At 45.2% G+C, this 22,318-nt stretch overlaps 1 protein-coding gene across 1 annotated transcript in view; it reads right to left on the bottom strand.

The window, feature by feature from the left end:
• CA10 (carbonic anhydrase 10) overlaps positions 1-20,991 on the bottom strand; it is a 495,011-nt gene extending 474,020 nt beyond the window's left edge. The window contains exons 1-2 of the mRNA XM_042966021.1: positions 20,673-20,991; positions 19,157-19,789 (exon numbers count right to left, since the gene is read on the bottom strand). Of these exons, the coding sequence (XP_042821955.1) occupies positions 19,157-19,217 (61 nt within the window). The 5' untranslated portion in view covers positions 19,218-19,789; positions 20,673-20,991. The remainder of the gene's footprint in view (positions 1-19,156; positions 19,790-20,672) is intronic.
• Between the last annotated feature and the right edge of the window lie 1,327 nt (positions 20,992-22,318).

Raw genomic sequence — 22,318 nt, 5'->3', positions numbered from 1 at the left:
TTTTGCTTGCCGTTAGCAGTTCAAATCCTGACTCTGGCAGTGAGTAGCTGGGTGACTTGGGAATGGTCACTTAACTCTCTGAGCTTTCTCTATCAAGTGCTGACACCTCCAAGCAGGTTTGCAGACAATACTGAGTAAGTGTATGGGATGCCACTGAGCTCAAGCTCTGGATCCAGACATATCAGAGTTCAAATCTTAAGCTACATCCTATCAGCTGTATGTCCTTCAGCAAGTTAGCCTGGTTGCCCTGATCAATAAAATGGGAGATGGGCAAGCACTCCCTTATAAAGGTAAAACCAATAAATGAGATGATAGGCGGAGAGCTCTTTGCACCATGCCTGTTAGCTACAAACAGTGAAGGAGTTGTCTGGAGTGAGTGTTTGTAGAGAGTTAAGGCATTTTCACATAGAAGAATAAAATCAACTTGTTTTCACACATCCCCAACCACCACCTTCTTGTGGGCTCTAGTGTTCTCAAATGCTCAGGAAACAGACATTTAAAAGCTGATGCTATTGGCAGAGATCAGATCTGCAGTTGCTTGAGTTCAAGGATGAACTCAGAGAGGACTGACTCTAAAGGGGCACAAGGAAATTAGGGGGATGATTGAAATGTTCTGGAGCTTGATGGTTGTGGTGGTTATGTAACTATATTCCTTCCCTAAACGCACCAAACAGCAGAGTTAAAATGAGTGCATTTTACAGGCACCTGGGAGGCTCAGCAGTTAAGCATCCCACTTCAGCTCGTGTCATGATCTCCCGGTTCATGAGTCCGAGCCCCACGTCGGGCTCTGTGCTGACAGCTCAGATCCTGAAGCCTGCTTCAGATTCTGTCTCTCTCTCTCTCTCAAAAATAAATACACATTAAAAAATTTTTTAATAAAGTAAAACAATTGAGTACATTTTATATACAGTACACTTTGGTAAAGTTGATTTTAATTATTACATTATAGGCACACTAGAGCAGGGGTTGGCAAGATTTTTTTCTGTGAAGGGCGAGAGAGTATTTTAGTCTTTGAAGGCTATATACAGGCTCTAATACTATAGGCTCAGGTCTGCTATTGTAATGCAGAGGCAGCCACAGAGGAGAGGTAGCTAATATATAAATGAATGGGTGTAGCCGGATTTTGATACAATTTTATTTATGGATCAGAATGTGGTTTTGTATATTTTTCACGTTTCATGAAATCTTCTCCTTCTTTTGTTTTTATCGAATTCATTTAAAAATGTAAAAATCATTTTTAGCTCCCGGCTTTATAAAAACAGCCAGCAGGCTGGCTTTGGTCTGTGGGCCACTGTTTGCCAAGCCCTGCTCTAGAGTCCCAAAGAGCCCGTGTCAAGCAACATTCTGAAATCTGCTTTAGTGGCTTCTCAGTGCAAATGTCAGGTCTAAGAGCTGGGAATGCCAGAACCCACTCCCTCTGTGGCCAGGCTAAGCCTCTGCATCTTGACTTCAATTTCCCCATCTGTCCAGGATGGACGGCAACCATCTCCCAGAGCCCAGCAGAACTCATTCGGCTTGTTATTTGGGAGAAAATGCTCCCGTCCAAGTGCAGAAACTGATCATGGCTCAGGTTATGTGTCTGGCCTGTCTCAATCGTCAGGGGGAAAGGTTTGATTTTTCAGGTTGTCATTCCTAAAATTGCTTGCCTTTCCAGGTGATGTTCTTATTTCTGAATGTGGTCTGACCTTCACATTCCCTAAAGAGGAGGGTTATTTTTTCAAAGGACTGGCGGCAGAAGGTGCTCACAGAAAGCTTGCTCCTTCCCTGCCAAGCTGCCATCCCCGGCAGGAACCATCCCTTAGGGGACAGTGGCTTCCCCTCAGAATGTTTGTCTGGGCAGGGCCACAGCTACTGCAAGCTCCTCTGACAGTAAAGAAGGCTTTACAAATCCAACTCAGCACAAAATAAGAGTTCCTTTTTGGTTTCTGACAGTGGTAGGTGCTTAAGGAACCCCCTGGGGGTGGTAGAGACTGCCAAGATACCTACGGAAGTCAAGATAATCCTGTCGTTCAAAAACCTCAAGGCTTTAAAAACTTTTTTTTTTTTCACATTTTGTATATAATTTAATCTTTCATTGAAAAAAAAACAGATTGCCCAGGCACCTGGTTTCTTATTCTACCTGTTAGGAAGTATTCAAATTAATTGTTTGCATTAAGGGGTTGCAAACTTTTCCTGTAAAGGGCCAAACACTAAATATTTCAGGCATTTCAGGGAACAGAGTCTCTGTTGCAGCTACTCAAGCCCATTGCTGTATAAAAACAGCCAGAGACAAATGAATGAACAAGCGTGGCTGTGTTCCAAGAAAACTTCCTTTACAATGCAAGGCGGCAAGCCAGATTTGGCCCAGAGGCCGTTGTGTGCTGAGCCCTGTCCTAAGTGGTAGTATCTCTAAGAGGGACTAGGCAGAAAGAGGTAATACAACTTAAGTCAACAAACACTGCTCAGCATATCTGCAAATAATCTTGCAATTATCACTACAGACTGGGGAGTAAAACCCACCCAACCAGCATGCTGTGCTAGGAGTGAGAACAGAACACACAAGCAGACTAGACAATTCTTGACCACAGTGAGTTTTCCATCTGACAGAGGAAGCAAGTCAGGTCAGTGATGAGTAGCACTGAAGACTGGAAGAGCCAACGGGGTGTAAAGAACCAAGAGAGGACTTCCAACTTGCGGGATCACAACAGCCTTCACAGAGAAGGAGCCCTCCGGCTGAACGTGTGACATGGGCAAGGTTCAGGTGGTTGAAAACCAGGTGGGGAAACACAACATGAACAACAGCACAGGTAAGGATGGGCAAAATGCATTCGCGGAATAGAGAGCAGCCAAGTTGGAGCAAAGCTGGAAAGGTGTTTACGGAGTATTACGGACGACTTTTTTTTCAACGTTTTTTTTTTTTGTTGTTGTTGTTTTTTTGTTTTTTTTTTATTTATTTTTGGGACAGAGAGAGACAGAGCATGAACGGGGGAGGGGCAGAGAGAGAGGGAGACACAGAATCGGAAACAGGCTCCAGGCTCCGAGCCATCAGCCCAGAGCCTGACGCGGGGCTCGAACTCACGGACCGCGAGATCGTGACCTGGCTGAAGTCGGACGCTTAACCGACTGCGCCATCCAGGCGCCCCTACAGACGACTTTTAAACATCAGTTTTAACAGTGTGAACTCTTGTGGAGTCAGCGGGGGGTATGAAGTTTCTGAACTTCTACTGCAATGTTCCTTACAAAGGAGGTAACTCAAAGAATCCTCCTCCTTTACAAAGACCATGTGACTGGCCTCATCTCGCATGTTATGAACATGATGTTACTAATGAGCCACCTTTATTAAGCCATTATTATATGGCCAATAACGACACACTAAACGCTTTACTTTCATAATGCCATTTAACACACTCAAAAAAATCACTGAGGTGGTTCTTTTTATCCCCATATTACAGATTAGAAAACAGATGCAGGAGAAGTCAACATCCCCAAAGCCTTCCAGGTTGGAAGAGGCAGTGTGTGGGTTTAAACCTAGGTCTGTCTGTCTGTAAGCTTTAAAATCACTCTCTCAAATAGTTTCCCGGTGCATTCAAACATATTTCTGTGTTTTAACAGTTAAATGATGTATTTTTTAAAACCTCATTTCTGAATTGTCTCTTCCAAATGTTTCCTACTCAAAAAATCCCCAATACTATGATTGCATGTCTCATCTTTTTATCTTCCTAATTATTTTTTTCAAGAGCAACAGATTCATAATTGAAGATTTAGAAATTTAAATTCTGTTCAAAGTTCATCTGATGTGAGTTCACTAATTTAGCATGAAATTGTGATTTTCATCAATCCCACATCTATCCATCCACGTACATAATTATTTTCATATTGGTTTGGTCTACGTGTTAATGCACACAAACCATGCATTTATCTCATGTGCCTCTTGCTCAAACAGAATAGTGGAATAAAATTTCAAGTAACTAAAACCGCTTGTAAATAAAATTTTACAGGAGAACAAACTATTCGTAATAGTTACTTTCAGGTTATGGGATTATAGGTAATCTGTTTCCTCTTCTAGTCTTCTCTTAAAAATTGGGTTATATTAGGGTTATAATTTTAAAACGTAATCATGTAAAAATATTCTCAGAAAAAAAGGTTAGGAAACAACACATTGGGAACTAAATGCAATTAATAAAAGAATTTCCTAGTGCAAAAAGGAGGTATGTCCCATGAAGTCAGCGATTCTTGCTTATGTGCACTTTAAGTTAGCAGGTCTCATTAATTCACGGGGCTCTAGTATCAGGTGTGGGTGTATCATCAGCTCCTCGAAACTCAATCAATTTAAGAGAAACAGGAGTAGGGGTTTAGTGGATTAGCCCCAACAGGCCATTAATCTGCACATTCTCCATTGTAATCCAGCCCCTACCAACGTGACTGGGGGAGGGGGGTGGTGGGGAGAATCCCACAAAAACACCCAAACACTCAGAAAAGCTCCCAAGCTGGCTCCCTAGAGACACACATGCTTAGGTCACAGTTTGCTTCTCTTTACTTAACATCAAGACAGCCTTTGTCATCTGTCAAATTTCTTGTTAGTTTTTCTTTTATGCCTTTTGCTGAAATTCTCAGATCAGATATATTTGAAAGGGAACCATGTCGCAATCCCAGGAATAGCTCAGCATTTAATTATCATTTTAAAAATCATTCTCTCGAGTAGCTATGAAGCATAAATCAGAACTATCATTTCATGTTGCAAATTTGTTGAAAAAACATAGGTTACCATCTGCATAAATTAGTGGTTGGGGAACCTGGCAAGACTGAGTAATGAAAAGAAAACAGAATAACCAAATTCCAGTAAAAAAACGAGCAAGGGATAGTTTTAGAAGATGTAAATATTATATCTTTTATCATAAATGGATTAGTTCCTAATACCTCATTTCTTTATTGCTCTGGCCAATAAGCCAACATTTACATCAAGCAAGAAAACCTATGAGCAAATTCCTGACTCAGGGATTTGTTTATGCCACCAATCTCAAGGCCAAATATTTACTGGATTCCATGAGATCATATACCTATATACAGGCCTTGATAAGTCTAAACCCTAGTTGTAGAATGAAAAGGACGTGGCATTAAATACACATTTTTTTAATTATTAAAAAAAATGTGAGCCAGACTCAGTAGACTGCCTCTGAAGATCATTTTATGAAAAAGACATGATTGTCTTCTTTCTTATTACCTTTAAAATATTCCCCAAACACCCTAGCTTTCCCCTGGTGAATCAGATTCAACCAACCTCAACTGATTATATGTTATGTGCAGGCATTGTGCTAAACACTTTCACATGAATTGGCTCATTTAATCCCCATGTTTTACATGATATTGCCAAATTCCTTCCTAATTTTGCCCAACATCTTTTGTTCTTCTAGCTTCAGCCATAACAACACGAAACCATTTATCAAGTATATCCTATGTGCTAAGCACTAGGCTGTGTTTTAAAATTTCAGTCTCTCTTAACTGATGTTATAGATGTTATTGCTTCCAGTCTATGAAAGAGGATACTGAGGGTTACTTAGAGATTTTAAGTGACTTCCCAAGGTCACAAAACAAGAGGTGAAATTCTAAGACTCCAATATATGGACCACATGGTTTTCAGTATATGCTTTTATGAAGCAATGATGCCCACCTGAGTCTTTCCAAGGGCCTCACTAGAGGGCTATAAGGTCATCTTTCTACAAGCATAGTTCAGGCTATTCTCTTATCACCCCTTGTCTTATACTTGTCCATCTTTGAAATCATTGGCCACTTTCCCGCCTACTCACTGTCATGAAAGTTCTTCCTGCAATTTTTCTGCCTTAACGTTTCCCAAACTGGGAAAGTTTAGCATCACTGGACAACTGGACAGTAAACTTGGATAACTCTCGGTAAGAGCCTCTTAACATTATAAAATTCCGAGTTGGAAAGGGACCTAGAAATTACCTGTCCAATGTCCCTGTTTAAATGGAAAAAACTGGGGCCCAGGCCAGTAAAACAACTTCCCCCAGACCACAGAGCTGGTAGCAGCACTCACATCAACATTTTCTAACTTCCATCCCATTAATCTTTGCTGCCATCCACCTGATATGTTCTTCTGTACAATTTATAGAAATATGTTATTAGAACAATATTCCAGAAGTCTCAAAATTCTGGAGGCGCCTGGGTGGCTCAGTCCATTAAGTGTCCAACTCTTGATTTCAGCTCGGTTAACGTCTCGCCGTTCATGGAATTGAGCCCACACTGACAGTGCACAGCCTGCTTGGGATTCTCTCTCTGTCCCTCTCTCTTTCTGCCCCTTTCCTGTTCACACACACATGCACACACGCGCTCTCTCACGCGCGCTCTCTCTCTCGAAATAAATAAATAAACATTGTTTTTAAAAAGTCTCAAAATTCTGGATTTAGGATAGTGATTTGCTTGTTCTTAACCATGGTTTCCTGTGTCTGATCTGACTTATTGAGCAGAACATTTTGAATACCAAAGCTATTTGGGTTTTGTCTAATAGTTTCTGGGGTGGGCCACTGTTGAAAGGATTTTTGAAAGTTTAATCACTGTTCTACATACTTGTTGACTTTCTCAAGGAATTTAGGCGTACTTCTGGAGACTTATAAAAAGGTTATGCATTACTTAAAGATGTAATATGGTCAAACCATAAAGAACTTCATACTGTTTTATCCATTTATCACAATACAGGGATGATTTTAAAGAAATAATTCAATATAAATAAATATCTATGCCTCTTTGACATCAGTTATAGCAACCGCCTTCTAGATATGTCTCTTGAGGCAAGGGACATAAAAGCCAAAGTAAACTACTGGAACTTCATCAAAATAAAGAGCTTCTACAAAGAGACAGAAATAATTAATAAAACTAAAAGGCAACCTAAGCAACGGGAGAAGATATTGGCAAATGACATATCTGATAAAGGGTTAGTATCCAAAATATATAAAGAACTTACAAAACTCAACACCGAAAGAACAATTGAAAAGTATGCAGAAGACACAAATAGACATTTTCCAAAGAAGATATACGGATGGCTAACAGACACATGAAAAGATGTTCCACGTTACTCATCATCAGGGAAACACAAACCAAAACCACAGTGAGATGTCACTTCATACCTGTCCGAGTGGCTAAAATAAGCGCAAGAAACAAGTGCTGATGAGCACGTGGAGAAAAAGGAACCGCCTTGCCCTGTTGGTGGGAATGCAAACTGGTGCAGCCACTCTGGAAAACAGTATGGAGGTTCCTCAAAAAGTTAGAAGTAGAACTATCCTATGATTCAGCAACTGAACAAGTAGGGGTTTACCCAAAGAATACAGAAACATTAATTCAAAGGGATACATGCACCCTGATGTTCATAGCAGCATTATCAACAATAGCCAAATTACAGAAACAGCCCAAGTGTCCACTGATAGATGAATGGATAAAAAAGATGTGATATATAGGTTATATATATATATACATATATGTGTGTATATATATATATATACACACATATATATATGGGTTTTGTTTATATATACATATATGTATATATGTATATACATATATACATATATATATGTATATACACATATAACAGAATATTACTCAGCTATCAAAAAGAATGAAACCTTGCTATTTGCAATGATGTGGATGGGACTAGAGAATATTATGCTAGGCAAAATAAGTCAGTCAGAGAAAGACAAACACCATATGATTTCACTCATAAATACAATTTCAGAAACAAAACAAATGAGCAAAAGGGAAAAAAAAGAGAGAGAGAGGCAAACGAAGAAACAGAGTCTTAATCATACAAAACAAACCGATGAGAGGTGGGAGGGGGAGGTGGGAGAAACAGGTAATGGGGAGTAAGAAACAGGTGTTATGAAGAGCACTGGGTATTGTACGGAAGCATTGAATCACTATACTGTATACCTGAAGCTAATATTACTAACTAACTAGAATTTAAATGCTAACCAACTACAATTTAAATAAGAACTTAAAAAAATATCTCTACAGACAAAAAACAAAACACAACAAAACATATGCCCCCCCAAAATGGCCAAACGTAGAAACCCAGATCTCAAAAACAGGGAAAAAGATAAATATAAATGATGCTATTTTAGATGAATAAGTTACATGGAACTATTATAAAGAAAGTCATGAGCATTAAAGCAACAGACACCAACTAATGGTTCGCCAAACCGCTGTCCCTCTGCTCCTGGACACAAGGCTAGGGTACAATTCCCAAGCTCTTTGGCAATAAGATGGGGCCATGTGTCTGACCATAAGTGATGCACACAGCTTTCCTGCTAAGCCCATAAAACCTCTCCCATGATCCTTCTCCTTCTGCTCCATTTGCTGATACTGACCTAGGACAGCATTGGAAACCCTACCCTAGAGACAGCAGAGCCTCTGCCAGCCTGGAGACTTCCAAGTCACCACAAAGACAAGACTCCTTCCCTTCCATCCCTCCCCCCTCACCATGGCCATATGTACCTTATACATGCATATGCACACACACGCATTGACGCCAACGTCCAATTAATGTGAGCAGGAAGTAAGCTTCTATTGTGTTAGGTCACCAAGATTTTGGTGTTTATCTGTCACAAAGTCTAGGATTTCCTGAACTAACATAGTGAGGAAGCAAACAGGGAAATACTTCAGATACAATGTAGAGTTAAAAAAAAAAACTGTAAAGATTTAAGGTTGAAATGTTGTAATTGCAAACTTTGGTAAATAAAAACCTAGTCTATAAGGAATCCATTCGTTTTTTGCAATTTCCTTTGATGCTGTGATTTTTCATTAAAAGGAACTCAATGACTTCCACCATCACTCACGTCTGTGACGCTGAAAACCTGCACACACAGTCCCCAACTTGCAAGGAACCCTGATCAAGGAGGAGCGTTTCAGTTGAACACGCCTTCAGCCCCAACAGCAAATGCACAAACACAACTCTCATTCATTAATTTGTTCAGCACGTCTTACCTTCAGATGGGGCACATTACAAGACTTTACCTGGCTCAGTCAAGCCGTAATTTCAGCAGTTCTAAGAGCAGGAGGAAAGAAAAGGGAGGGGGGTGCACCAACCCATGCAATTAAAATGCATACGACTCTCACTTAGCCGCAGCACAGCCCTTCAAAGACGTACCGCACAGTACGTCTTCAACATGGTGGAAAAACAGGGATGGAGTCTATTACATACACAAAAAATAATGACTTCGCTACTTTATATGTCATTCTACCAGGATTTGAGCCTCTGGGACTTAGAGCCGCTATCATCACAGTGATTATAAGAGTCAGCCATCCAGTGACATTCTTATTCACACCCGGGCCATACAGCAGAAGCTGACTGATTACTCATAGATGCCTCGCTTTCTAACTACTAGTATAATCTCCATATATCTACGGAGAAGTTAATAGGAGGGGCCTTTTTAAAATTAGGGGCCCTAATTTTTTTTCCCGAAATTAAATTAACAAGCAAACTGACCACAACAAACCATCCAACTGAGCATTTCCCTGCAGCTGTGGAGATCACCTAGAAGATTCTAAGCAGAATGTGCAGTCAGTTCTTTCCATTTCTGGGCCCCAGAGTCTCCCCGCTGGTAAGAACTAGTGGTTCCGTTACAGAAGGCCAGAGGGAGAAGTCAAGTTCTCTGATACAAGACTGGAAACACCTTAGGAACCAGAGTCATTTTCTGTATTAGTCTACACCCAGACTAAAGACTGGGTGGGCTTTTTCCCCCAAAGCACTCTAGTGCAATGCTATAGGGCAGTGAGCTTTCTCAAGTGCTGGCTTCTCGCAAACTGGAATCCAACAAGCACATGCCATATCCTAAGCAAACTCCTTTAATGGGAACAGAGACGACACAGAGAAAGGAACAACAACACATCCGCTGATCCTCAATCTTCCTGGTGCAGGTGTTACAGTGTGGAATCAACACAAAGGAGCCAAAATACATTGTAAACAGCTAACAGTGGGTTTGTCAAATGCAGAGATGAGTTCAGTTTGAGAAGAAAATAGGAAGCTACCAAATATATGGCTCCCTGGGAAGGTTCCAGTCGGCTCTGCACGCTCAAAGACCCCCATGCGGTAGAAGCCAAAGGGCAGCCAACAGAGATCTTCTTCATCTCTCCTCCCTCCTGGCCTCACATCTTATCTCCCACTCTCCCACAAAAGCAAGAAAACCATTCTAACCCCACTCCTTGTTACTCATTTATGTAATAATCCAATCATTCATTATTGATCATCTACTAAATGCAAGGCACTGGGTTGAACAACGGGGGGAAAAACCCAAGATATTTATGTATCACCTACCATACATTCTATAAGGGCAAAGATCATGGCTGATTTGTTCACTACATTGCCTGGCCGAGTGCCTCCCTCAAAGGAGGCATTCACTAACATTTCATTAATGAATGAACTGACACGTTAAACGCTAGGGGTGGGGGAAGGAGCCCTCCCCCAGATATGTCCCTTTTTTGTTCATTTCAAGAATCCCATTAAGCATTCATTATTATCCCAACCTCACAGAGGAAGAATGGCCTATGCTCACTCAATACACGCTGCCATCAAAACTGTTTTCCTTGAGGGTGAAAGGTAGCTGTGTGTGGTAGGAAGAGGGGGCAGCGGAAGGGGAATATGTTGACTCATATCCTTCAGTAAGTGTGTTTATTCCAATTCTAGCACTGCTGCCAAATGTGTTGTGAAACCAGCGGGACTTGGCTCTGGAAAACTTCACCTGAAAGTCACGGGCTTCATTTCCTACTGCCAGCCCCTTCAGCCACGGGGCATGAAGCATTGGACAAAGTTAAAGATTAATTCTGCATTTACTGTGACAAAGGTCACACCTCTCCCACATGAGGAGGAAAAGGCACTTGCAGGCTGTCTCCTTCACAGCCACAGATAATCTCTCCACTGCCATCCTGATGGTACCTTAATGCAAATGTAATCAAGCCCAAACACTGGCTACCCCATTACCAGACCAATCCTGCTAATAAAAAGCAATTATGGCTCTCTTAAAAAGGCAATCGTGGACCATCTCTTACCACTTACAGCTCCCCACCCCAACCCCTGCACGATGGAAATCCTCCAAAGCTTTGTGTAGGGTTTTATGAGACAGAAAACTGCAAAAAGGTAGAGGGAAGACTCAATTATCAAAGACAATAAGATGACAATTAGCATACTGCCCACTCCAGAGTCAGCCAGTGGGTTCTGGCTTTTTCCTAGGGTAGAAACACATGGGGGCAAACTAAGTCAGGAGATAAATTCTGCAATGTATATCTGGCTTATTTCAAAAGCTTCTGGGAAGCCACCTGGAACTACAGGTGACACTGGAAAATAACCAGTGATCTGGGCCAAATGAAGCAGAGTGGGTTCAAAGCTTTAACCCTGACTCATCTGTTCCTAATGAAAAGAAAGATGTAAGCTAGAGCTACTTCTTGGGCCTTTAAAGGACGCCTCCCCTGCACTGAGAGGCGCAAGGGTGGTTTCACTGACAATTTTTGCTTGCAAGGTGTTACTGTTATTGGAATCCTATCTCCCCAACCTCCTCTATCTCAACCTCATCCATCACACCCCACTCTCTAGTGGTTGCTGTATTGACCTCTTGACAGCCCCTGCATTCATCGCGTCTTATCTAATACTCCTGCCTTTGCAAATGCTCTTTCCCGTGATCACCCTTCCCCCCGTTACACTCCTCCTGGTCAGTCGGCAAAAATCTTCCATTCTCGAGATTCGGCCCAAGAATCGTTTAACACTCCTTTCCTCCCTCCCTCCCACCCCCCAGAATGAGTCAGGTGTCCCTTCTCAATACTTATCAGATTCTGCTGTAACTACTAATATTCTTTAAATTGGTCTCTTACTGGATTGTGAATTGCTGGAGGGAAAGGTCCATGTCTGACTCATTCCTGTAGGATCCCCAGGACCTCACGCATAGCGCACCCTCCATAAATGCTGAGTGATTAAGTGGACAAAGGAAGCCATTTCGTTTTAGGTCTCTATACTTGCTCTACGGTAACTGGACCTTCGAGAGGGTAAAATGGGTATATAATTTAGTGGGCCATGAGGATACTCTCCCAAGTGAACAGAGTCTATTGGAAGTAGGAGTGCAGAGTGGAATAAGGGAAAACGGCTAGAAAATGCTTTGCAGTGCGTCAAGCATCCGTTTCATGTCAACTAGAGAATCTATTGCTTGGTGCACGATCTTCAACAGCACAAAAGCATGCACGGATGATTCACTTCTCTTAGCCTGCCTCTAATGTTAAAGCCATCACTGTTAATGTTATCATTGTTATTCAAGTACAAAATTGGAGACATTTGCATTTGCTCCACATGAAAATACCAAATCTCAAAGATTAGGGTAAATCAGGTCCATAACAGATAGGACAACTGACTTTTTTTCTTTTTTAAGGTCTGTCACTCAGAATGTTCCATTAATGGCCTAATTGATCTATTAGACCAGTATTTCTTAAATGGGTTTTGTGAGCAAGAATAAAGGCTGACAAGACAAGGAATGGGGTTTCTAAGTTATTGCTTATTGCGATCAAAGTTTAAAAAGAATTGCACATAAACCTTTTTTATGTCCTTTTCCTTACCTCCACTTTAGCTCCTCGTAACAAAAGATAAAGTCTGAACTTCTTATCTTGGGTTTCAAGCCCCCTTCACACTGGCCCCAGGTTATTCTTCCAGCCCTGTCTCTAGTCACTTACTCCAGCCCAGCCGCTCCCCATGCCCAGTTCGAAGCACTTCTGATACTTTGTTGGGTTTTTTTGACAGACTATCCTTGCCTCCTTGCGTGCCTTTTCCTTCCTATTCTTTTGAAATCTCATGTATTCTTCCAGCCTTATTCAAATGTCTTCTCCTCTATGAATCCTTCCCTCCCCCACTGGTATCCACCAACAAGAGTTAACTGCTCCTGCTTTACACTCCCACAGCACTTTGTGCCCAACTCTATCCCCTGGCAGGTACCATCTTGTAAGTACTAAGGACCAGGTGTTGTTCATTTTTGTGATTCCTATGCCCGACACCAAGCTAGCTGGCAATCCTGTTTTGCTGAACACTAAAGAAATGACTGAGTTGTTCAATGGAATTTACATGCACAGGTGCAAGGAGCCAATAACAAGTGACAAGTTATTGATGCCAATGGTGATTTTACAGGAGTAGCTCTAGTTCACTGAGTGACCACTACATGTTAGGCACCAGGGCAGGATCTTAAGCATATCTTTTCCAATCCTCATTTTATAGATTTTACAGAGGCTCTGAGAGCTTAAAGATGGTCTCTAAGACCACACACGGGGAGAGAATGCCAAAGGGAGGATTATTATGTACAGGCCTCTCTTCGTTCCAAGGCCTATACTTACTCCCCTTTGACAGGTGTCACTCGGCCCACGGTAAATGTATTCCGGACACCATGTTGGCATTTTACAAATAGTAAGTGACAATGACACTGTAGGATCAACAACCTTGGGCAATCAACCATTTTACAGACGAGAAAGCTGCAGTCTCCCCAAACTCAACCATCTACAATCTCAAATAGGCTACAAACCATGCAAAGTGCAGCAGTGGCTGGAGACTTGCAACACAGACTTACAACCCAAAGAAATGTTAGGATTTCACACAAATTTTAACCAAGTTCAGTCCATTGAAGGCATGCCAAGATCCATAATAAAAAAAAAAATCATGAAGTAATTAAATATCTGAAGGCACTCTACATTCTCTCAGTTCAATAGCTCCCAATGTGAGCTCATCCCAACTTGCCATAAAAGTGAACCTTTTATTCCAACTGGGACTGTCTTCACTCTACATCACTCATTCCTTCTCCTCTCCTTTGGATGATGTGGTCCCCTCCATCCCTTCTCTCCAACCTCCAACATTTATCTAATATCCTCCTTTTCCTTTGCATCCGGACTTCTCTCTTCTGCAGCATGTATGTCCGTTAGCAAACAACAAGGCATTATTCTTAATGTTTTTGTATCACTATACACTTTGTGCATTACAACTCTGTTCTTCTATCTTAGCAGTCAAGCATTATTCTTATCATTTTACATCACTCTACATTATGCGTATGTACCTCAACTTTGACTTTCTAACTATACCTTAAGCATGGATCGTTCCATAATACAGTAAGGATACAGGTACTTTACATTTACATAACACAAAGAACATTCAGGATCACCCTCTGATGTTTCCCTCAACAATTCCTTGAAACGGGCAAAGAGGATATTGTTTCCATGTTACAGAAGAGGAAACTGAGACTCTAAGAGGCTAAGAGACTCACCGAAAGAAGTAATTAAGGAAGAGTCTGACTGCAGAGTGGGTCTTCTAATTTCTATACTCTTTGTATGAAGGCTTGCCACCATACACATTTATGGAACCTGGATCTACCTCTTCCTGACCTAAACCCCAGAGCTACATATGCAATGCTTAATCAAGGTGAAAAGTTGAGGTGTTAGGTGCTGATGGCCAAAGATGGCAAATCAAACCCCCTCTCCTCCCCACCCAAGAAAATGACTGTCCACATTGACACTTCTCTTTCCCCCAGGGGTTTTATATTACTCAGAAAGACTCACATCTCACAGATAAGAAAGTCCCATCTGTGATGATGGTATCTGTCAGGGACTGGGCTATAGGACATCAAAATGGCAAACTGCATTTACAGGAACCATATTGCCAATAACATCATCAGATAAGTAGTCTTTGTTGGGGTGGGGCTCTTTTTGTGTGTAACAGAATGTTCTCTTTCAAGTCCTATTGACGGCATATGTAGTTTGCCATTTTGGAAGCACTTTAAAGCTGGGTTTATACAGAGTTATAATTTACAAGCAGAAAGAGGCTTATGGCCCCCTGGGTAATAAGTACTACGTTGTTCCCAGGTGATTTATTAAACTTTCCAAGCCTCACCTGAGTACTGGGCTCAAAGAGATAAAGTGGGTTTTACTCATAATATGCACCAAAGCCCAATACTACCAACCTCGTTTATATGAGAAAGTGAAGAGACATTTCAAAGTTGTGAAGCCAAGGCCTCCTTGAAAGTAGGATTCATACTCAGTGTTATAAAATGTGCTTGCTCATGATGTTCTTTTGCTTTTAAACAAGTTGAAGGAAGGAAGGTAAAGGCTCTGTTCTTTCCTGGCCTCACGAACCTGTGCAATGCCTGATTTGGAGGGAGAAAAAAAATAATTCTATTACTGCAAGCTTCCTGTGCCTCAGATACCGTGCTAAGTGAAAATCACTGAATACGTTATAATCCATGTAACGAAGGGGTGGGGTATGTACTATGATCCCCTTTCCATACATAAAGACACAGAAGTTGAACCATTTTTAATTTTCCAATTAGGAAAACAACGTATGATATATTCCTTGCTTACAGGGATTGCTGACCACCAGGTGCAGGTGGCAAACCCAGGTAGTAGTATCCACTGTTTGACTGACAGTCATATACAACTCAAATGCTACCTGATTTCTAGTCCTGAACCGCAATCACCCTAAACATTCACTTCTAAACTCTCTAACTCACATCCATTTCACATAATTCATTCTTTCAGTCTGGAGACCTCGCAATAAAAAATACTTACAAAAAAACATTTACAAGAACTCTTGATCCCAAAAGAAATGAAATATCGAATTCTGACTCAGTTAGACCTGGGTGTGACCCCTCCATGCTGATCTGCTGTGGGCTTTGGCTGCCTCATCTATAAAACTACCCTACAAATTCTTAGATGAATTAAAATATGTGCAATATTATATAATACCCGTGAAAGCACACATAATTTTAATTGCTATTGCTATTATTATGAATAAACTGACAAAAAAGTAAAGTTACATAGAGGCACGTAGGATGTGTTGTGGAAATTAAATCCGACAGCTGTCTTTGGACCTGGAAATTCTCTCCTGGCGCTGCTAAGCATTCATTCTCGCTGATCTGAGCTGCTTTTGTAAGACTGGAATGGTGCTCTTGCTAACATAGAAAAAAAACATCCTGGTTCTTCTCTCTCTCCCTCTCTCTTCCCCCCTCCCTCCCTCCCCCTCCCTCCCTCCCTCTCTCTCTCTCTCTCTCTCTCTCTCTCTCCTTCATTCCTCTTCACAGATTTTCGCTGCCTTACACTTTTGGGAAAATGACATCTGAGTCTGATGTGGAACAGAACTCCCAGATCGTGGCATTCCCTCTTAAACCTAGTTGTGCTGTCCTTTTAGTAGCCAAAATTGAAATGCTCTCTCAAACGGAAGGTACACATACTACAGCCCCAGCAGTTAGTTAAGCCTGGTCAAGGGGACCCCCCAGTCCCCTCTGTTGACAGCTTCATCACAACCAAGTGATGAGTGCAGAGCCATCAAATACACGAAAACCAGGGCTCTGTATTTTAACAAATATAGCCACTCAGGCCCAGGCAAAAAAAATGCCTTGGGTACACTTAATTTGGGGAATGGGGAGGGGTGAGGGTAGGAATCTTTGGTTAACAAAGCACTAAGCACCAGAGTGTTCCTGAAAGTCAAGGCTACCAAGTGAAATGCAGTCACTACAGGCCAGATCTACCACCAAAATTTTCCTTCTGTAAAGTGTTTACACTGCAGATTTTTGCTGACCTTTTCTACTCATGAAGTCAACCCCACCAATGCATCCATCATGGATGCCTGGTGACTCAGGAAGAATTAGTACCCATTTACTGGGTAGGGTAATTCATCCCAAGATAGAAGAGAGGTGCCTTGTTTTTTAAATTTTTTTAAATTTAAGATGTAGTAGGTTCTATGATCACAGGGTTATGTTCCTTTTGGTAAAAGCTCAGTCGTGAGTAAATTAAAACTGCAAATCATGGAAACAGAAATGAAAGACCCACTAAACTCTCCCTGAGCCGCAATTATTCAACCTTAGTGCACTGTATACCTATACCTCTTAAGGCTGCTAGATGGGGGGGGATGTCCCCCAAACTGTGGCAACTGTGAGTCATAATTATATTATTAATCAGAATTAGGATGTACATGGATACCACTGAATGTGTAGTTGTTTTAGGAGGGAGGCCACCTTGGCCCTGGAGAAAGTACAGTCTTTGAAAATTAAGTTTATGGATGTGTAAATGTAGAGTACATAATGTTGCAACTCTGCCTAAATGTCTTCATACAGTGCAAATTAATGCAGAGCCTAACTAGGCATTTGGAACGCTAACCTAGTTTTCTGTGTTTAGCTAATAGCTAGCAATTTTGCTTACACTTTTATCCTCTCATTATATAGCAATGATGATCATTTAGTAAATACATGTGAAAGGCCACATACTCCATAGCACCTCTTCTGGGTTGGAAATAACCCCTTCCTAATACTTGTATTTATATAATTTAGTTACTGATACACCAAGTCAAGTACAGCTGTGATAAGGAGCCCACTAATGCCTCTTTTGGAAGCTACCCATTCTCAAATGGTTCCTTTGTAATGGCCTGACCAAATAAATGCAGGGTAGGGGTGGGAGACAAAGGATTGTGGGGGGTCCAGAGCCTCAATGAATGTTAACCCTTTGTAAACCTTAAAGGGACTCAGTTGGCTTGTCTGCTTTGCAAATTATTTGTGATGGTGAAGAAAGGTAAGGAAAGGCTATTTTCTAACTAGTGAAATATTAAGGAACGAGAGAGTTTGGAATAGACATGTAGAAGAGAAAGACGTAAACTGTGGTCTTCTAAGGTGCCATCCAGTCCATTCCTGGACATATGACTGATATCAGCCCTTACAAGTCACCAGGGAATGTTTCCTTTCAGATGCAGAATGGGGTAAAACAGGTCTCACTAGAGGATTTGGGGTGGTCCCAGGGTACTTTTTCTTGTCTCTAAAGTATTACAGAGGCAAAATCCTTAGTTTGGTGGCAAAGCCCCAAACAGAATGATTTTGAATTCAAGATTCCCCATTCCTGCCCTAGGAAGAGAAAGTTGACACTGAGCAGTGGTATTTGGAACGAGGTCCAGGGTGTGCACAGACAAGGATTTCGAAGATCCAGAACCAGAACTAGCTTAGAGGGTGGGGATTGGCTGGGCCAGGGAAGAGGCAGGAAACAGGTCCCTCCACCTCAGTGCTGCTCAAATGTGTCTGCTCACAGGGGCAAGGTTCCTGTTCTCCTCTTTTGGTGGCTTCAGCGGGAAGTTGGCTGAGTCCCCAATTCTGCAGAGGGAATGCAGGCTGGAGGGAGCGCTGGGAATGGGTCCCACCCTAGGCACTTTAATGACAGGTGTGAGGAGAAATGGGGTAGACACTCTCAGTGGGAGGAGACACTGAACTGAACTGGGAAATACTGCTGATCCTGGGGCTTTTTCTCATGGCTCCCCTCCACACAACCAACTCCCTGCACCAACAAAGACACTGCTTGGAAATCAGAATCCCCTCCAACACGCAGACACACAGGCAGGCAGGCACAAACCCTACCCGATTCACCTCATCAACTCCTGAAACCACAGACTGACATAAGTGGCCTCAGGTCAGTGAGGCTGAGCTACCATTCCACTGGGAATTGGGAAAGGCTACCGTCTAGAGTGGTATTTCCCACAGAGTGTTGTTTCAGGCAGGCTTGGCTTTTACTTGATGTGGAGCATGGCATGCTAGCATGTTTTAGACCACCAGTTCTGATGTGCTTGGGGAAGGCACGGAGGACCTCCACATCCCTCTCGTCCCTGCTGGTGGCACTCTCCAGTCCCGCATCCTCCCGCAGTCTCTTGAAAGTGCCTAGATACCAGGGCAGGGCTCTGCATCCATTTTGCCTGCCAGGAACCTGCGAGTTTGGGAACTTTGAAAGCCAGGGGATGGGGGTGGGGGTTGCCAAGGCTCAGATTTGGGGGCCAGAGTTCTCAGCAGGAAAGCCGTTGAAAATCAACACCCATCTGCCTCTTGTTTCTCATCCCCCACCCCTTCTATGTTCCAGGAATCCTAACAGATAATAACCATCTCTCTCTCTCTCTCTCTCTCTCTCTCTCTCACACACACACACACACACACACACACACACACACACACACCCTTGGGCTTAGAAGGTTTTTCATTCTCAAGGCAGCAAACCCTCAGAACTCAAAGGATCTCTGCCACCCCCCCTTTCCCCTCCCACCCCGCGAGGCTACTTGAGCGCCTACACACAATAAAATCCCACACATTCCCAACAGCACAACAGAACCCCAACCCGCCAGGGGTTCCAGCGCGTCCCATACCTGATATGCAGACGATGAAATTGGCTTGAAGAAGAAAAAGCACCTCCCAGACTATTTCCATCCTCTGATTCTCATTCCAAGTGCATCACTCGACGGGAAAACAGGGGGGGAAGGGGAGAGCCCGACACGGCACACACACATACAAACACGCACACACTTGCGAGCGAGCGCACACTCGCACTCCCACCCGACAGCCGGCCAGGGACAGTCACCCCCAAGATCAATATCGCAGTTTGAATTGTTCCGGCAAATCTCCCCTCGGGCTCGACGGATGTGCGCCCCAGATGTGCTGACACATGTCCGATGCCTCGCTGCCCCGGAGGTCTCCCCGATCGCCGGTCTCCTCTCCTCCTCGCACGAGAGGCGGAAACAGCACTAGCAGCGGCGGCGGCAGCCACCTGAAGCCACCAGCGCCGGGCTCTTCCTGCAAAAACGAGACCCCGATCCGCCTGGCGCCCCAAGAAGACATAGACGATAGCCCCCCGCCGGGCCGCGCTGCACAGTTCCGGGCCCCCGGCGCTCGCAGCTCGCTGGCTAAGCCCAGGCAGTCCGCGACAAGTTGCCCTCGAAGTCCGCCCCCCTCACCGGGGCATGGTCAGAGGCCGGCTGCCGCGCTCCGGGGCCGCTCTCCTCCTGCTTCCGGGGGGCGGGGGGAGGAGACGCCACCGCAGACAGGGAGACAGAGAAAGAGAGGCAGGAATTATTGCCCGAAACCGCCGGCAGGCTCCGCCGACCCTCCCTGCTCCCCAAGTCGCGCGCAGCCCGCCGCCTCCGAGTCCGGCTCGGGCGGCGCATCCAGGGCGCCAAGCGCCGAAGGCGGGGAGCCGGGGACCCGGGCGCGTCGGGGGCCCGCGGGCTCCCCACGTCGCGCGCGCGCTTTCGGTCCCTCTGCTATTTTCCTAGGCTCCCCGGAACCCCCGTTGCCTCGCTTCCATCGCCCGCAACTAGCGCCGCCGCCGCCGCCGCCGCGATTTTCCGCAATGCAACTGCAGGGGTCGTTATTTCCTCGCCTACGGAGCCCGACGCTGCCCGATTCGGAGGGGAGGAGGAGGGCAGGTGGGGCGGGAGGAGGGGGAGGAGGGGGCGGCCCGGCCAGGTGAGCGTCCCCGCCGCCGCCAGCCCCCGCGACAGCCCCGCCACCCGGCGCCCGGGGGCGGAGGCAGGAGGCCGGGCTGGGGAGCCCAGGCTTAGCGCGGCCATAAGGAGGAGGCGAGGGCTGGGCGTCGGAGCCGCGGGCCAGCGCGGAGGCGCCTGGGCCCCGGCCGCTCGGTCGCCCACCAGGACTGGGGAGTTTCTCATCTCCTTGGAAAGAACTTCGCGCCCGCCGCTGGGGCGCGGGAGACCCGGGCGGGACTCAGCCGGGGCGCTGTGATGCGCTCTCCCCCTGCTGCGGAATACTGGGGATTTTTTTTTTTTTTTTTTGCATAATTCATTCCCTGCCCTCTCCCGCTCGTCCCTCTCCTGCCCCCCCCCTCCTCCTTCCCCCTTTCCGCTCCAGTGCCAGAACACTACTTACCCCAGAGTTCTCCTCTGTGTACGTTCCTAGACCAGGTGCAACTCTCGCCCGCGAGTCCCTCACCTCCCTCCTCCCCGAAGGGGGAAAAACCGTCTTTCCAAGTCCGGGTGCGAGCAGTGGCCGCCGCCAAACTGCGCCTCCGCTCAGCTCCGGGCGGATCCGAGACTATTGGAAACCCGGGCTTGAGGGGAGCCGGCTTCCCTTCTTTTCGGTTTTTTTTAGTCTGCTTTTCTTTCGGGAAGCTCAAGTGCTTTGGAGGCTTTTGCTGGGCTCCAGAATACTCTCTGCCAGCGATACTCAGCTGCTTCCACCGAAGGAGATTTCCCCACCAAATCCGCGCGCGCGCGCGCACACACACACGCCCAGCGCGCGGCTTTCCGAGTCCCGGGGGGAAGGTGGGGGCGGCGTGAGCACCACCCACCGCCGCGGCCGAGGCCGAGGCCCAGGCCCGAGGCCGCGGGTGCGCAGAATGACTCGCCGCGACCCGGGGAAGGACGTGCGCCCGGGCGGCCGCTTGGAATGCAGATGCGGGGGAATTGGGAGGAAACCCTGCGCTCGGGACTGTTCGCCGGAGAAGAGGGCTGGGAGCGAGAGAAGAAAAGAAAAATTGTAGCACATTTGCATCGCCTCTCTCGCCGCAGCAGCGGGTAGAGAAAGCCCCAGACCTACCTCTTTGGGAGAGCTGGAGAAGAGGAGGGCAGGGGAGGGGAATCCCTGGAAAGATCTCGGATTTCTCGGCGCACTTGTCCGGATTGCAAACTGTGACGTTTGGAGATTTTGCACAAGCGCGGATGGACACACACAACAAACACAAACACACACGTAACCCGCAGGGTATTATTTGCACTTTTTAATTTTTCGTGTTTAGAAGCCATTTCCGTGTGAGTCTCGGTCTAATCACCGCAGAAAGGGCGGATGAGTGGAGAGGAAGCAGGAGAGGGAAAGAGGGTACCGTGCCTCCGCACAGAGTCAATTTAGGGAGTCTTGCAGGCTGTGTGGCATGGGAGGGCGGGCAGGGTTGGAGCCAAAGGAGTAACACTGCGGCGCTCCAGGCTTCTTGAACCGACTTCAACTGCCCTGGAGTCTGGCGGGTCTTTTTGCGGAGTGGTAGGCATGGAGGTGGGGGTAGGGGTAGGGGTGGGAGGGAGCGGAGCCGAACAGCCTGGGCTGCCTGGGTTGGACAGACTTGGGGAGTTGCGTAGCCCTGCTACCTCTGGGGATTGGCAAAAGGAACCGCCGGCTGACTTGAACAAGGAGGTGTGGCCGAGGGATCTGTTCTCCGGTGACGGCCAAGGACTTGAGGTGGTCAGCACATGAAAAATCCCGGCCCAGATGAAGAAAGTCCAAGATTCTTACGTGGGGGGCTTCGAGGCTCGGCGGGGAAGTCACATTTAAAGAACCTGAGATAGTGGGAATTAGCACATTTGGGAAATATGTGGGGAATGTTTGTCTCCGTGCCTTGAAAGTCGACCGCGCGAAAAGAGATTTTTGAAGGGAAAGAAAGGAAAGCAGTTTGCCAAAGATGAAGAAATCCCACCCTAGCAGGGTTTGGAAACATGGGCAGTGACTGACCTGCACTTGGGAGTGGAATTGGCTGCCAGCAGGAGACCTCTCTCTGGAAGCAGAAGCGGGGCGCCTGGATTTTT

Source organism: Panthera tigris, chromosome E1, assembly GCF_018350195.1.
Source record: "Panthera tigris isolate Pti1 chromosome E1, P.tigris_Pti1_mat1.1, whole genome shotgun sequence".
NCBI lineage: Eukaryota > Metazoa > Chordata > Mammalia > Carnivora > Felidae > Panthera > Panthera tigris.
Note: the sequence above shows the minus strand (reverse complement) of the source record. Positions and strands in the feature narration are given on the sequence as shown.